The sequence below is a fragment of the Haliotis rubra genome, unplaced genomic scaffold (assembly GCF_003918875.1).
Source record: "Haliotis rubra isolate DU_JTF1 unplaced genomic scaffold, ASM391887v1 Scf106, whole genome shotgun sequence".
In the NCBI taxonomy this organism is placed as follows: domain Eukaryota; kingdom Metazoa; phylum Mollusca; class Gastropoda; order Lepetellida; family Haliotidae; genus Haliotis; species Haliotis rubra.
In genome coordinates, this window is record NW_025764959.1 from 1,198,799 (window position 1) to 1,217,308 (window position 18,510).

General features: G+C 39.4%; 1 protein-coding gene across 1 annotated transcript in view; it reads left to right on the forward strand.

Annotated features, from left to right (window-relative positions):
- LOC124277802 (tyrosine-protein kinase HTK16-like) overlaps nucleotides 1-12,699 on the forward strand; it is a 61,865-nt gene extending 49,166 nt beyond the window's left edge. Inside the window, 2 exon segments of the mRNA XM_046713518.1 lie at nucleotides 2,098-2,224; nucleotides 4,650-12,699. Coding sequence (XP_046569474.1) covers nucleotides 2,098-2,224; nucleotides 4,650-4,850 — 328 coding nt within the window. The 3' untranslated portion in view covers nucleotides 4,851-12,699.
- Nucleotides 12,700-18,510: the final 5,811 nt, after the last annotated feature.

Genomic DNA, 18,510 nt, shown 5'->3' on the forward strand with positions numbered 1-18,510 from the left:
TTCTCTCACAGAAAACATTATTCCTGTTATCTCTAGCGACGGCAGCCAGGATGTCAGAAATTCACGCACTAGATTATGAGAGGATACAGTTTGATGACAATCAAAACACAGTGCACTTTGGACTAAGATGGGATTTCATCGCCAAAAATCAATTGCCAGGTCAACCAGACAGATTATTCCATATTCCTGCACTCTCCTCGATTCTCGGATCTCAAGATACACTGGACTTATCTCTATGCCCAGTCAGAGCTCTCAAAATCTATTTACGATGTTCCAAAACAAGGCGACGACTTCTCAAACGATTATTCATCCCCTTATCGGCAACAACTCAGACAGAAGTCTCTCGTACCACCATATCTATATGGATAAGAACTGTCATACTACGCGCCTACAAGGCTGCAGGACTCGACCCTCCAAGAGCATCAAATCCCCATGATATCAGGGCATTGGCTTCCACACTCGCTCTACATGGTAACTGTTCATTAAATACCATCATGGAAGGCTGCTTTTGGAAATCCGACATGGTGTTTGCTAATCACTATCTGAGAGATATCACCACCGAGGACGTCTCAGGTATTCACCATTTTGGTCCCATGGTCCTCGCACAGCAGTTGACAGTCCCTCGTAGACGTTAACACATAGTCTTACTTAGATTATTATGTATATTTCATACCAGTATTATCTAGCTTATAACTCTCACGGAGTTTTAGGGCTATTTATATGCTTAGCTTAAGTCTACTCAGCCTTAAGCCTGTACTGATGATTATGTTCAGTTGGGTAGCTTCTCCATGTGGGAGTCGCTTTTATATCTTTATTGCTATTATCATAGTATATTATTATTGTAATACCCCTTCTATGGCAGTGTATAAACTTATGGTTTATAGTAGCAGGAATTATCCTAAGTCAGTGCCATTATGAAGTTCCTGTTAGGGTTATTACAGTTATATATATATAAATCACTAATTAATTTTATAAATCCAAAGTATTCTGTTCTTTCCCACCTCCGCTTCCGTGAGGATTCTACAAGTTAAAGAGCATGAGTCAGGATAAGGAAAAATATATGTAATTTTTAGAGTAAAATTGATATTTTATACTTATCCTGACTCATGAGGTAAGCCCTCCCATCCTCCCCACATAACACTTTGGATTTCCCTGTAAATTCAAGTGTTGGGCTCACTATATCAGGAGAGAGTGAAGCATGAGGCCAGAAGGTGGCGCCACCTTTCCCGCGCAAAGGCAAAGGGAGGCAACTCTTGGTGAGTACTAATTAGTGATTTTACATTGAAGGGAGCTTCAATTAAGGAGATACAAGTGTTCCACTATGTTCGCAAGAAGAAGACAAGCAAAAGAGCATGAGTCAGGATAAGTATAAAATATCAATTTTACTCTAAAAATTACATATTGTTTCTCTCATCAAATTGGACTTAAAGTAACTGTCAGATGATTTGTTCTTTCAAATTTATGGGGGCTTGGGGAATTTGTATTCTTCTGATGACTTTTGTTTAAAGTGTGTCAAGGCACACTCATTTCAGGGTGCCCTTTGGGATTAAAGTGTATCAAGAAAAGTGCTTTATAGTCATCTTCACACCCGTGAATGTCATTTGACTGACTGACTGAGTTTGGTTTTACGCCGCTTTTAGCAACATCACGGCGGGGACACCAGAAATGGGCTTCACACATTGTACCCATGTGGGGATTCGAACCTGGGTCTTCGGCGTGACGAGCCAACACTTTAACCATTAGGCTACCCCACGGCCCCGAATGTCATTTGAACCCTTAGGTAGATCATTAGCATGTTTAAATTAGTCCGCCTTCTGTTACTGAGGTGGACAATGGCCTGTTTCTCAACTAAGGAAATCATATACGGCCAAACTTGATGGATAAACAACTTCTTTAATCAGATGATGACATTTCGATACAAATTCATGTTGACAACGATACAAGAATCTGTACTGAAACGTCGCACCACCGGAATAAAAAAGTTGTTCATCCATAAAGTTTGTCCTTATCTGACTCTCCAACTTCTAAAAATGCCACTCAAAGAAGTTAAGGGAATCATTTTTGACAGAAAAGTGTATAAGAGGTGCTTTGTTGCAGGTATGCCCCTGAGAGCGTTAACTATGGACAGTTCTCCCATGCGAGTGATGTGTGGAGCTATGGAGTCACTCTGTGGGAGATGTTTACATTTGGGGAGCCGCCGTATGGAGAGATGAAGGGGATTGAGGTTATTATCTAGTCTTCTTCCGTGTCACTTCTTTGCAGGTCCTATCGGGATCTGCAAAGATCCAGGTTATAATTGATCTTCAGTAACTCATGCTTGTCGTAAGAGGCGAGTAACAGGATCAGGTGTTCAGGCTTGCTGACTCGGTTGACACATGTCATCGTATCCCAGTTGCGTAGATCGATGCTCATGCTGTTGATCACTGGATTGTCTGGTCCAGACTCGATTATTTACACACTGACGCCATATAGTTTGAATATTGCTGAGTGTGGTGTAAAATTAAACTCACTCACTCACTCCATATGAGCTTCATGGCTAATTCAGTTTCAGTTGTTGTGTAAGGTGACTTGCTATATCAGGCAATCAGACTTGTTCTGTGTCTAGTGGATTGTCTGGTCCAGACATTTGTTGAAAACTCTTATTATGACTGTATAAAACGACAAGCACATGCACACATACATACCGCCCTCCCTAGTGCTACACACAGCTATCAAAGGGTAAAGTACTGTCGGAAATAGAAAAAAACTGTTTTTAGGCTGTTACTCTGTATCCCTAAAATTTACACAATTCCAAATAGCATAATAATAAATAATAATAATTGATTTATAGAGCGCCTATTTCCAAAAGATATTGCTCAATGGCGCTATGAAGAGAAAAGATTGTAGACAATGTCTATGGAAAAGAGAGTTTGAACAGATGAGTTTTGAGGGCAGTTTTGAAAGCATCAGCAGATTCTATTTCTTTTAGGGTGAGTGGTAGAATGTTCCAGAGATAGGGGGCTGCAGCAGAGAACGCATATGTCGAAATAACCCACTTCGGCCTAACTGCGCGTTCAGTGGGATGCGTAATAGGATATGCAGGAAGCATGTTTACTTAGAAAAAATAAGAATAGCTGCTGAAAGCAATAGATCAGACTATAGATTGCAATTAGGTCGCTCAGCCAGGTATGAGGACGAACCCTCGACTCACTTGGCATGAAATGCATGTGCTGCCCACAGGCACGAGGGATCATCTCAAACATATATTATGCTTTTTCATGTTTATCGAATATGTCTCTATTGATAATCTTATCTTATAGTTTTTATAGCTGATATCTCTATCCACCAGCCCGACCCCAACCACCATCTGTGACACCCATCCTGGTTTTGCTTTTGAGACGACCCCTCCTACCCGTTTCTCTTTATCGTGATAGTGAGACTCAATGGCATCTACAACCTTAATAGTTTCAGCATTAAAAGTTGTTATTTATTACGTCTGCTATCATTTATAATGAAGCTAATTTCAAAATGGGCATTTAATAAGTGCCATTTGTAATACAATACCATCACACATTAATCTGCATATAGCCATGGTCTGCGGTCAGCAGGAACTGTACTAGTTGTCATATCAAACGAAACCACTAAATCAGAATCTAATATTTGTTTTAATTTACCTTTTATTACCTTTACAATATCTTACATTCCTAACTTTCTATTACTAAACCTCTGTCAAACAATCTAACACCCAAATGGTTACCACTAACAGAAAATCTCAAGGCGTGCTGCCTTATCAAAGCATCAAAACCAACTAACTACAATTTCACTTCAATCCCTACACGTGGCAAAAACACATGCTTTTTGCATGCTCGAGCTTTCCGCGAAGTAATTTGTTGTCAGGTGTGTTTACGCGAACTATTCGTATGTACACAAACTGAAACCTAATAACCTGTCTGGTTAACAGTAGTGAATAAATCAGTACAATGAATGAACAATTTGTGTGGATAAACCTTTTGTCCAATCTGTTCTAAATAAGTCGCATTGGACATTTCTTCACTAATCTCTCCTCAGTAAAGTCCTTCTTTTACGTTTCCTATCTCCCTACCACTGATACTGTAGTTAGGCCGAATTTAGTTTAACAGATATTTCACACTTTCATATATTAACTACCTAAATTGTAGATATAAATGTGAAAAAACAGGTTTTCTCTATTTCTATTACAGTACTTTAGTACATAACATTTAGCCTTCACTTCATGGCAGTTAAACATTTGATATTTTGAGTGTGGCATTAAGCAACAAACAATAAACAACACAGGTGACTCGTCTCTGAAGGCGACCAGAAATCTATATGTGATTCTCTCCGATGATGTTCCAGGTGTTTCAGCAACTTATTGACAAACTGAAAAGGTTGAGAGGTTATTTGTGATGAAAAATAATCTGATCTGAGTGTCTTTTTTTATATCACCCATGTCAACATGATGCAATGTATGTTGACAGCTTATGTTGACAGCTCGTTGATATGTTCGACATCAATAGACACACAGGTGAGATTGTCTGTATATTGGTTTGTTCAAGCTTCATGTTGATATACTCGACATAGAAAGACACACAGGTGAGATTGTCTGTATATTGGTTTGTACAGTATACTGTAACAGGTGCTTGTTACACCAGGTGGTACAGTACATCGAGCACGGAAAGAGGCTGCTGAAGCCAGACAGGTGCCCCAAGACAGCGTACGACATCATGCTCAAGTGCTGGTCTTGGAAGGCCGAACACAGGCCACAGTTCATGGACCTGGCTAAACACTTTGATGAGGACCCTGAATATGCAAGCATTCAGGATCTGTTGAAGAGGGGCTGGAAAAAAGAGTAATGTGCGGTGAAGAAGTTTGTTGAGGTTGTTGAGATTTCAAGGGGTCAAGGGGGGTTCAGATAGAGGCTGGAATGTTGATATTGAGCTCACTGAGATGAGCTAAGCTGTTTCAGTGAGCTACAGCTGTGTTATTAGTAGGTGTGGGTGAATAGTGGGAATAATATAGGATGTTGTTGGATCAGGAAAAGCAATAGCGCAGTGGGGTGTGGTAGAGTCTTGGGGTTAACTAGCTGGGTTTAGCTGTGGGGTGGCTAGAACTGTGGGATAGAGTGAGATTGAACTGTCAGTAAGAGTAGAGGGTGAAAAATATCTCCAGCACAGAAGTGAGTTGAATTCTTACAGATAATTTAGGCAGGGGATGTTGACAACTAGCTTACAAAGCTATCACCCCTGAAACATGTTACATGATCCCTGAATAACATGGAATTTAGATGTTTTAACCGTATTAAAAATGATAAAATAGATTATGGTTAATGGACAGTTTGAGTTCGAGTAGATTACAGCTAACTGACATAATATATGTCTCCAATAATGCACAGCAGACATGTTTACAATGAATTGTGGGATAGGGGCGGCCTCAGTTTGAACCCAAACTGACTGATGTGTGAGCAGACAAGCAAGTAATGCATATTAAGTATATATCACAAGTGTTCCCACCGTTTGCTTTCTCTGCACTACTATATACAAAGATTCAGTGTATTCTCTCTCAGTCCATGTCACTTGATAGGGGATGTGTTGGAGGCCTTGAAACTGTTCCAGAAACCTGAAGGCCCCAAGACCAGGTGCTCCCTTTCCAGGACTGTTAACTGTGAGTTTGTCTCTCTAGTGCCTTCTATGCAAACTGTCCATGTATACAAAGTCCCAGGAAGAAGCTTTCATAGATCCATGTTGCCAGCAATGCTGCAGAGTCTGTGTCTTCTGTGTGTCTAACAAGAGAGATCTCCACCATGTTCTACCCCTATGTTGAAGGATGTAAAACCGTCACCAGGGACTGGTGTCACATCTGTGCCAAATACTTCTGCTGAAGAGGTCACTACGGAAATGTAGACCAAGTATGTTTCTGTATAGAGAAATCACCCTAGTGGAAATCATAATACATGGAGGTAACTCTGTTGCCACTGTAGATAACTGTAGTCTGAAGTCCTTTTATCTTAAAGCAAAACTAATTCCTCTTTGGACTGATGAATTCAGTGTTGGCTTACATGCTGGAATCATGTCAGATATTCTATTCCGCAGATGATATATAATGTATCCCACTCCGCAGGTGATATATAATGTATCCCACTCCACAGGTGATATGTAATGTATCCCACTCTGCAGGTGATATATCATGTATCCCACTCCACAGGTGATATATAATGTATCCCACTCCGCAGGTGATATATAATGTATCCCACTCCACAGGTGATATATAATGTATCCCACTCCGCAGGTGATATATAATGTATCGCACTCTGCAGGTGATATACAATGTATCCCACTCTGCAGGTGATATACAATGTATCCCACTCCGCAGGTGATATACAATGTATCCCACTCCGCAGGTGATATACAATGTATCCCACTCTGCAGGTGATATACAATGTATCCCACTCTGCAGGTGATATACAATGTATCCCGCTCCGCAGGTGATATACAATGTATCCCACTCCGCAGGTGACATGTATCCCATGTCATGGACTACTGCAGATTCAGCAAACAAACAAACAAACACAAAGCTATGCAGTGGTCGACAAGGATACATTTCAGCTCAGTTACAGCCTTTATACAGAGATGTCCTGGGTTACAATTCTGTAGTGCTCTGTACAACAATCCCTTCAGCCATACTTCTGTTATGTTGAACTTAGGTATGCTATGTCACTCTCGTATATATGGATACACTGCCATTGCTCTGTCCACTAGAGAGGTACCGGGTATGCCATGCTTGTCATTAGAAGTGCCTAATGAGGCTAAAGTGTTCAGTCATGTGCGCAGATGCTCTTGTGTGACCTGATAAATTGGATAAGTACTCTTGCAATTCAGCCTCTGGTTTGGCAGGTTTCATGTTATTGGCTTCCATAATATAGCTGTAACATTGCTGACTTTGTAACAAATATTATCTTTGGGATTACACTTTCTCAGTAAAATGCAGATTCTAGTACTTTTGTTGGGTTGAGTCCCATCCTGGATTCGAACCCACACTCTCAGTGTCAGGCACCTCACAAAAAGTCAGCCACCTAACCAACTCGGCCACCGCAGCTTCCATTAATTTGGGTGCACATTTTTTCAATTTTTAACACACAAATTTGACAGCAGATTTATTGGACATTTTTTCAGTATTTACTGGAATAAATTTAGCTTCATTCTTTATCCTTCCCAAACCAGAAATGAATACCATATTAATTTTGGTATACATTTTCCAATATTTATCACAAATCTTGGCTGCTGACAGCAAGGTTTCACTTGTCACAGAATCATGTGACAACATGCATACCCTCCTGGTCGCTTGTATCATGACAGGGAGAGTTCAGATAGTGGGGCAGAGCCATGCAAAATTACTACCACTCACGATGTTATTATCTCCTGCTCGTTCACGTGAAGCGATATGTCATTTTCTTTCCACCAGAAAAAAAAGTTTGATGAAAGTGTAACCTGTAGATAAGCTAACCCCCTTCTACAAACTGCTTTTTTTCCCCTCAAAATTAGTCTCATCTACGATCATATACGGTAATTTCTGGTGTGCTGACACCCCCCACCACCACCCCGTGATATTGCTGGAATATTGCTAAAGGCAAAACCCAACTCACTCACTCACTCACTCATATACGGTATTAAACTTATTATAATCCAGATATCCTCATATAAGATGAAATTTTAACAAGAGAAACATCAGGCAAATTGTTTTGATTCTAAATGAAATGTCTTGGCCTGAAATAGCAATGTCTGGCCATCCAGTACCCATTATATTCTCTGGAACAGGTTACAGCATGGTATATTGTCAGTATATACCTCTGGAACAGGTTACAGCGTGGTATATTGTCAGTATATACGAGGATGACATAACAGCTGTAGATGTGTTTCCTGTTTTTTTGTAGTCATGGCGATATGTCGGCAGTCCATGTACATAACAGAACTTTTGTACCTGTTGTATAAACGTGGACTTCAAGTTTGTATACAAGTTATATCTGTATTCATAGGAATGTTTTTAGTGGACTTGTTTTAGGAAATACATTGTAATGTCAAATCGTATCTAAAGAGGGACTGGACGTGTACAATTGGGTCCCTTTGTTCCAAGTACCGGTAATTCATCAACCACTTTGTCTTTAACTCACTGTTGTGAACTGTAGTCCCTCTTTAAGGTTGGAGATAGCATTGACTGCACGGTCTCATTGATGTCAGATTGTGTACTCTCCATTAGAGGTCACATCAGGGGAACTTTCTTATTGGACAATCTTTTAGTTAACTGATTTTTTTCTTCTTATAAACCCTGAGTACAAGCAGGCAGGTCTTGAAGACACGTTACATCTCTAAAATAAACATGAGCATCAAGTTACAAATGCAAAAATAAAGGACAATACCGTATATGATATGGTTCCAGATTTTTTTCAAATGTTGTATGACACACAAAAGAAGCTACTTCGAAGGAAATGTTTGTTTGCTGTCCAGCTTTTCTTTTATTGATATTGACATTGTTTCAACAAAGTGTTAACAATAAGTAAATGAAGCTGAACCAGGAGAGCATACAAATTCATGCATCTCCCATTTAAAACTGAGAGTCAAAATGTGCTCACAGATCCTATGAAGGAGTTCTGATATCCTCGTGGAGATCTCGTAAGGAGTTCTAGATCTGATCTGAATGATATTGGTGTTAGGTAGAGGCTGTAGAAGCCTATGTAGAAGTCTAACAGACCATAGAAGCTCCCAATTCATGTGAGTTGGTCAGGTGCATAATGTATGTTTGAAAACACCACTCGTTGTATAACAACACAGCTAGGCGCTGGTAGCTTGGTAACGCCACAAAAGCTGATTTGTAAATAACATCTCGCAATTCTTCATCATGCTGAATTTACATCATTACTTTGTTTTTATTCCAGAAGTTTGTTTTATTTCCTTGCAAACATGTTCCTCAAATGAAGGCTTATATCATAACATATCTCTAGTATTGTTTGTTAATCCAACCAAAGCATAGTGAAGGAATCATACAACCATCAAGCTTTGAAATCAAACCAGATTGGTTACATATATGACTTCAATGAAATCACTACATCTTTCTTCCATAGCTTCCACATTAGGAAATATAGCAGGACCCGATTTCTCGAAACAAACTGAAGTTTTTACTCAAATTTCAAATTGAATTTGACAAATTGAAACATCTGAATTTTTAACTCAACTGTATTTTTAAAATACGAAAGCCCATACAAACTTCAGTAACATATTCACCAAACTCAAATTGTCTACTATGTTTGAGTTTAATATCGATTTCAGTTCATTCTGGGAAATTCATTTTCCTGCTTTTTCGCAAAATTTAGTAAAAACTCTAACTTAAGTCAAAACTCAGACAGAAGTTTTTTGAGAAATCGGGGCCAGATCAACCAAATTTGCAAAGTTTTTGTTTGGGGAAATAACCCCTTGTATCTACAGTATTGCTGCCAAGCACTTGCAACAAGTGGAAAGCATGTAATCTGTAGGCCTTTGTTTTCTATGTGTTAGTATGTCCACGATCGGGGGAGGAACATAGGCAACAGAAGACACAGGTATAACAGGTTGAAGTGATGGCTCTGCAAATTTGTTTTTATCCGCAGTCGGCACCAGTGCCAATGAAGAATCACTGTACCAATGATGATTTGATACACAATTACTAAACACAAAATAACACTTAAGTTTGACAACTTCCTGTCACAACTATTTTGCTATTTGCCATGATGGTCTCATATCCAAATTTGTAGACCTGACGTATCAGCTAGCTAGACCATCTCAGTTGTATGATGGTGCTACATAATGATGACTAATAATTGTCTGCTGGACCAGCATATTTGTCAAATCCTGGCATTGCCTTGGAATCTTGGCCGCTGATTGGACAGTTCTCTGAATGCTGTAGAACAGTCAATTTCCTGGTCATATACATATTTCTTGCATTGCTAAGTCTAAATCTTGCTCTTGTGAAGATTTTGTTGCCTATATATCCTGATATTTGGAGTTTTCGGATGCCTATGAAACATTAATTGTTTACTCGTTAATCACATGAACAACTGTAATACATCTCACTAACGTTTGATAGGCAACATTATCATTAAAACTAAACTGTCATCTGAGTGTTTACAATGTCTCGGTTACACAACCAACATCTATGTAACGAGTAATTGCAATAGACATTTTACTGCAAATTCCCTTATTCTGTATTCTGTTATCAATATACAAATTGATATGTTGTACAAAAGTAAAATTGTGACGATAGATATTACCATATCAGTAATATGTGAATGATGGCTAGAGCTAGCACCTTATGTAGTTTAGGCAATGCATTAATACTCCTGTAAAACAGCTCATCAGGTACGTGGTGAGATATGTTAGGTTTAGCCAAGAGTATATAATGTATACCCTATCTATATACAATCTATAATCATTGTGTATACTGTATGAACAATCTGTAGCCTCTACTGTGACTTCTGTCATCATATTTCAATATTTCTGAATGTTTCATAATTTTTCAGTAAAATACTAAAATATGTAAGCATGTACGAGGTTCAGTGGCATTAATTGTGAAACTGATCTTTTTCTAAATATTAACTTTAGTAAGAAATTGACAGCATTCTCCATGAAACCGAACACTCATAGCATGTATAATAGTTCTTTAAGTAAATAAAAATCTATACCACAAAGCAGCCTTAGCACAATGGTTGACTTAGCCCCTTTTCTAGTGTGATTATCTATTGTAACAACCTTAAACCTTTTGAAATGCTCATGTTAGTCTATGAGCCAAGTCATTTCCTTAAAAATTTCTTAAGTCTGTGAGGAAAAGGAAGGCGTAGTTCAGAAAACTTCAACAAAGAGCTTCCAAACTTGTCCCATGATGTGACACAGTGGCGTGCTATGAGGATCCCAAGTTAGAATCAATAACCAATGTCCTTTACTTGTAGTAAGATGTGGCCAGATGAACCAGCAGGCCAGATTCTCTGACTTGGTTGAAAACGTCTTGATACCTGATAGTGTAGACTTTTGATCATAATATTAAAAACTTGATTTTCTAGCTCAGTATTCATAGGCCACCATCATATAGCTGGAATATCACTGATTGCGGCTTTGAACAACGAAAATTAATAAAAGAGGCTGGCTCAAGGAAATATTGCTTTTTCTGGCAGATTATCTCCCTTGATAGTAGTAATTACTGTCCTAGTTCTTTGTTTGCATGAAATTAATGAAGTACATGATTTAACTGGCAACAATCACTGGACTTTAAGAAACATTTAATCAGCCAGTTCTACATTGGTTAATGTACTGGCATTTTACTGATTAACAGTCTGAAAATGTTGAAGAGTCTGAATTAATATTACCCTGTTTGTTTGTCATTGTTACAAAATATTGTTGAGATGATGTGAAATCGACTGATGTCAAAATTTCATTATAGTCATCATTGCAGTAACCTGATCCCAAAGTCAGCACTGATAAGTGCTTTTTATCACAAGTTAATATCATCTTTTGTGTCATTTTGCATATCATATTACTCATTAAAGGATTGTGTACAGTTTTATTTATTTTTGTACTTCTTCATTTTCAATATTTTTTAACATTTGTGGACATAAGAGGCATAGAGATAACACTGGATTTGTTGATGCATTTGAATTTAAGGAATGAATTAAATTGAATAGTATTTTGTCGCCTTTAAGTTCTTGAACCTTCTGTCTTAAGTGCATGCTTAACTTCCAAATAACTTGAGTAATTATCTTGCATTTGCATGTTTGTCACACATTATTATCAATTCTTTTGTATTTGCACATAAAAAGTATACCCAAAGGTAGGTAGAGTAATGGTAGATTTGTGTTATGATGGTTCTAATCAAATTCCAGTTAGCCTAAACACAATACTCTCCAGAAGTCTTTATTGAGTTGAAAACACTATTCATAAGTAATGGAGACCTCACCTTCTTTATTTCTTTGTTTGTTTATTTTGAAGTTATTACTTTTACGAATACAGGTGTTGAGTTTTAAGTCTTATATTTCTTTCTTGCTCTTAAATATTTTTATGATTTTTCCAGTTTCTCATAAGTATCAACATTCATACTCTCGGTTAAATAGTCATGTATGCATTTTCGCTGAAAATGTTTGTCAGCCAAACCATCCGCTAATTGTTCCAACTCCCTGTCATGCTGTCCTCATTGTCCTAGTTTTTCTAATACACAAACATTTTGTTTATTGAAACCGGAAATGAAAACCAATCATATACTGAACCCTACATTGTTAAACAGTCTAAAAAAGAAACTGAAATGAATAAGGTATCTGTGTGTCCCTGTACCTCAACATAAGGCATCTTACAATACCAATCACTGGATAGTCTGGTCCAGAATGTTTACAGGCCACCATTACGTATAGCTGAAATATTGTATGGCTTTAAATAACTAACAATATCCTGTGCAAAGTGTTTCAATTTGTCAGTGAGACTTGATTCAAAATGCATTTTATTTGTTTTCAACATCCCTTAAGGCCACTCAGATCAATGCTGTCACATACATGAACAATTGCGGGATCTGCTTGTCTTGGGTTCAAATCTCGAATTTGCCAAAGTAATGATCATTGATCGTTCAGCATCATTGATATACTGATGGGTCTAAGATCTGCATCAGTTTGTTCTCTCTACACACCAGGATGGACAGAAATAGAGATTCAAGCAGCTCTAAACCCAACACACGACCCATGTGTTTGGGGCAATTATTCAGTTGCAGTAAAAACATGTTAATTGATAAAAGTACCTGTCTGTACCAACTCTGTATATATCAGCCAGGGTCTCGTTTCACAAAGCGTTCATAGAGCTACAACATATCGTAACTCAATACTTTATGATAGGCTTATGAATGACATAGTGCTACAGATAGCATCTCCAAGGTCCTCATCCACAAGCGTATGTAGCGCTACCCTATGCTAAACTGTAGAGTTACGACAGATTGTAACATTACGAACGCTTTGTGGATCTGGCTAGCTATTCTCGAAACGTGCGTAACCGTACGAACTTCGTAAGCCCATTCTTAACACATTGGCTACGATCAAAGTTAAGAATTCTTAGGGCTACGAACGTTTCGAGAATAAGGGCCCTGGGCCTAGATTTTCGAAGCTCTCTTAACGCTAAGATAGTCATAAGTTAATGTTAATGTATGGCACTTACGACTATCTTAGCGATAAGAGGGCTTCGAAAATCTGGACCTTGGGTCCTTATTCTCGAACCATTCGTAGCCCTAAGAATTCTTAACTTTGATCGTAACCAATGTGTTAAGAATGGGCTTAAGAAGTTCATGGGGCTACGAACATTTCGAGAATAGCTAGCCAGTACCTTGGAGATGCTATCAACAGGACCCAGATCCACAAGCGTTCATTGAGGACTATGATATTCGTAAGTTGATGGTAAACTGTAGCGTTACAACAGATCGTAATATTACGAATGTCTGGGCTGCAGCAGGAACTGGTTTGACTTCGACCTGTGTGTATGCTGTACAGACTGTACCATGTACCATAGGGAGTATCACGTGATATTGTAACATTGTAGTTCCCGACATTTGTTCATTATATTTCTACGATTGTTATTGTTATCCAGATATATCACACCCGTCAGACAGTAGTGACATTGTTATCATGTGTATCTATTCAAATAAATCATTATCACTTTGTCACGTATTTGGGGTTGTTGTTTTTTTGGTTTTAGCTGGGAGGCATGAATTGCTCAGTTGTGTGAGGGACCACATCTCATTGTGCAGACATGGGTAAGTTAGTGTCTGTTCTGCGAGTGGAAGGTTTGCGTTCGATCATCAGGCTAAGTAAGGTTAGATACTTGTTCAAAAGAGCCTTTGACTGCAGAATTGTATCTCAGTGGGCTTATGCTCTTAACCTCTATTAGTCCAGACTAGTACACGCATGCACACACGAACAGGCCCACACATGGATCAAGTAGCCATATAAGGGTCATGATGTGGAAGACAGCCTTAAACAATGTTTCATCTGGGTAAGTGAGCGAGTTGCATTGTTTTGTAGTAACAATGTTTCACAAATTACGTCATAACGTATTATGATGTAATTCGTAAAGTTTGTGGTGCTGTACTCTAAAGGTATGCCACGCTGCATGCGCTGGAGCAAAAGCGCTGAGCTTGCACAGTGTACCAACGATGAAAGCAGTTTAAGATATTTCCAGTTTTCGACACTCTTTTATTTATGTTTGAAACCAGATTTCAGAATTCTCACATCCAATACCGAGCGATCGCAATTCTAGCGCAGCTTCTATTTTCAGAGAAAAATGTGCAACCCATACTTCTGTGCACCTTCAGACAGATAAAAGGTAGATGTATACCACTTTACTTTACCAACACCAGTTTGCAAAGTGTACCAACAGGGGAAGCAGTCTAAGATATGTCCGGTCTTCAACACTCTTTTAACTATGTTTGCAGACAGAATTCAGGACACTCTCATTATCGGTGAGGGAACTCCCCCCAAAGAGGGTCATCGTATCGTTGAAAAGATCTGAATTAAGTGAGATTGCTCAGACTTAAAAACATTCTGAAATACTCATCATTCGGGCGTACACCATGAACCTTATACCCCCTTCACACTTGAGGCGGAATGAACCGGAATGCTGTCGGAATGAAAATTCCTGGAGATTCCTGGAAATTCGAACTGCATTCTAAAACTTCTTAGTCCATTCCAAATGCACTCCAACTATTCGTCAATTCTTGTAACATGCCCGAATGTTTTGAACATGTTCAAAACTTTCGAGGTACATTCGAAGTGGAAAAATATCGAACAGCATTCGAAGTGCATTCTAACTGCATTCTAAGAATTCTTACTGCATTCTAACTGCATTCTAAGTATTCTGAATGTATTCGAGGGAGAATTGAAAAGGCAAGCCATTTCAAATCCTGCAAGAATGTCCCGAATGCGCCTCGAATGTACTTCGATTGCTGGTGGAAGTTAGGTGGAATATTCGATTGCACTTGGAATACAGCTCGAATGTACATCGAATACACCTCTAATACAGTCAGAACGTCCCGAATGCTCTTCAAATGGGCCCTGGCGTCATCAGAACACCGCCGAATCGCATATAAACGTAGCCATCTGTCACTGAAACTTCAGACATCATTCACACCTTCAAGCTGCGTAAGTTGTCTCCAGCCTCCTGGCACCACGTTGTGCTGCTCATCTTCCTCATCCACCATACCATTGTGGAGATTAGGATAACGATTCCTCATCAAGTTGTGCAGGCTGACACAGCATTCAATGATGTCCTTTACAACGGAAGGCCTTGGCAGCATGGTGGTGAGGAGGATTTGCCATCTCTGGGCCATGATTCCAAATGCATTTTCCACTACCCGTCGGCCCCTGCTGATGCCGTAGTTGTAGATTCTCTCGTCTCTCTGGAGAGTCCTATGACCATACGGTTTCATCAAGAAGGCCCTTATTCCAAAGGCATGATCTCCCAGAATAAAGCATGGCATACGCTCGTCATCTTGGGGTAAGGGGAACGGATCATGAAATCATTATGCTTCCGTCTTCAAGACAATCCTTGAGCTCGCACTCGTTGAAGATCTGAGCATAAGACATACTTCCGTAAGCACCAACGTCCACCCACGGGGACTTGTGATTTCCATCCACAAGGGTCATTTGGACCACAGAGAAGAAGCCCTTGTAGTTGTGATACAATGAGCCGCTCTTGGCAGGCTTCCCAATGGCCACATGTTTGCCATCTAAAGCTCCCACGGCATGAGGAATATTCCATCTGTTTCCGAATACCTCTTCAATTGGTGCCCTTTCTTCTGGAGTGGTAGGACAGATGGTAACTCATCCTTGTATTCCTCCACAATGACATTATATACTTCTGGGATGACGAGGATGATTGTGTTCCTTGTCACGCGGAAGCTGTACATGATGCTGGGGAACCTATCACCTTAAGCCAGGACCCTCAATGCTATGGCTAGCTTCAAGTCTGGAGGTAGCGCCTTTCTCACATATGTATCCTGCTTCTGTGTTCTTGGCTCCACTCTCTGCACCAACTCATCAAACGTGGCAGGCTCCATCCTGAGGTAGTTGAAGAATGACTGCGTGTCCTGAGCTCCTCCATCAGTCTTGTGTAATGTCTATACAGCCTCCTCCTTTCCTCACTCAGCCATGGTCTGGTCTGTAATCTCCTGTTTCTTCTCCTGGTCTCCTCCACATCACGTTCAATCAGGGCTTGCTGGAGGACAGCAATCTGGAGCAACGCAACATGGTCCAAGTGGTCCATAATCTATATGGGAGTGGGGCAGTGACTGATGAATAGTCCAGTTTTTATACCCCATCGTGGAACATTCCGGCAGCATTTGATGCATTTCGGACATTCGTGTTACATTCTAAGTGCATTTGAAGGACTTTTGAAATATTCGAGCTGCATTCTGTTTTAATTCTTTAACATTCGATCCATATTCGGGGGTCATTCCAAGAGGGTTCTGAATGCATTCTATGTATATTCGTACAGTATTCGAAGTACTTTCCAACTGAAATTCGAGTGCTATTCACACAGCAATCGAACCGGATTCGTACGGCAGTCGAAATACATTTTAGGTATTCTTAGTGTATTCTAACGGCATTCCAATTATTCCCACTGTATTCAGATTCATTCGAGCTGCATTCGTGATCCAGTACATTTGGAATGAGTAAGAATCATTCGAGGCAGGTTCAAAGTGTGTTCTAAGTATTCCAACAGCATTCTTACAAAGCTTGAGAAAAATTGTTTATTTTGACATTCTCTCCCGAATGCGGTTCGAATTTTGGGAAAACAAAATATCTGGCTGATTCTCCTTGATTCCTGTCAATTCGAAATAAGTGTGAAGGACCCTTTACTGCCTGGTGATATGCTTCAGACCAGACATATTTTGTGTCTACCGTTGCATGAACAAACATGATAAGACATCCAGACGAGTGAGTTTAGTTTTATGCCGCTTTAAGCAATATTCCAGCAATATCACGGCGGACATCCAGACGACCTCAGCTGACACTACAACTGCCTTTCAACGATAAATGGGTTATCATTGGGTGTGGACAGTACCCGCAACTCATTCTTACACTTCACCATGAATGCGGAAGGTTATACTTTCCCCGCTACTCGGAACATTCTGACCAGCAAAATACACCGCCTATATCTACTGACCACGTTCTTCACAGGGAAAAGTCCAACATAGCATGGCTTTCTGGGAATGGAGCCCACGTGACCACGGACAGTTGTAATGTGAAACCCATGTCCAGGCACCTCGGTCGTCCAGGTATAACCTACAGAGACGATTACATTTGCAACCACGTTGGCATTTCTGGGAACACAATGGCCGATCTTGCTGCCAAGGCAGCACTACACAAATCTATGACACCACTTCTTATCCCATACTCTGAATACAAAGCTAGCATTAGAACCTACATCCGTGATCTGATGCAGAAGAAGTGGAACACCCAAGTAGGTATAAATAAATTACATGAAATAAAACCTTATATCGGTTACACCTACTTGGGTTGTCAATCCAGATTTGAAGAGGTCATTATGCGACGATGTCGCATTGGCCACACTAGATATACTCACGAATATTTACTGAAAGGCGAAGATCCTCCGTTTTGCATCCCTTGTGATGAAAGAATCATTTCAATGTCAAAACATTGAAGGATCTTTTTTATAATGTTAATTATCATTTAATAGTTGAATTTTTAAAAGAATTAGATTTGTTGACTGATCTGTAGATAGCTAAATATTTTATTGTTGGTAGTTTAGATTAGTAACTGAGATTGTTAGTGGCTGTACCCTCAAAGGGGGTTGAAGTAGCGGAAAATTATTGTCCTCATGAGAGGGTAAGTCCCAAAACTTTCAAAGTAAAATGTAAATTTACCATATTTTAAACGCAGTATCTTTGTTCTTTTAACTTCCGGCTAAATTTTCCTACAATCGCCAGCGGCTGAAGGGATGGTGTAAATCCAACTAGGGTCCATGCAGGTAGCAAAAATAATGTAAGTCCCCATGGTTCCTAGTATGGTGATCTACCTTCAGTTGTTGGCGATCTATAGCCTGTTTTTATCTTGTTTTGTCCTAATAGTGCTATTAGTTTTAACCTTCCTCACTAGTTTTAAATCTAATTGTGATATTCTAGTTGTTTTACTGCCCTTCGATGACAGGTTTTATAACATATACATATTCAATTTCAATGTAAAATGTTCTCGTCACGATATGGCTGAAATATTGCCGATGTGACGTTAACTATTAACTCACTCACTCACTCACTGACGAAACAATACTGATCATTGATGTAGGTCACTATGACTCCGTTATTGAAATTTATCCACGGTCTTATAATGGTGCTACTGTAACAGCCATTATTTATAGAACTCATATAACCTGTTCATTGTGATTCCTTGGTTATGGGGGATTTATTGACGGTGTTATAATGATGTTACTGTAACAGCCATTGTTTATAGAA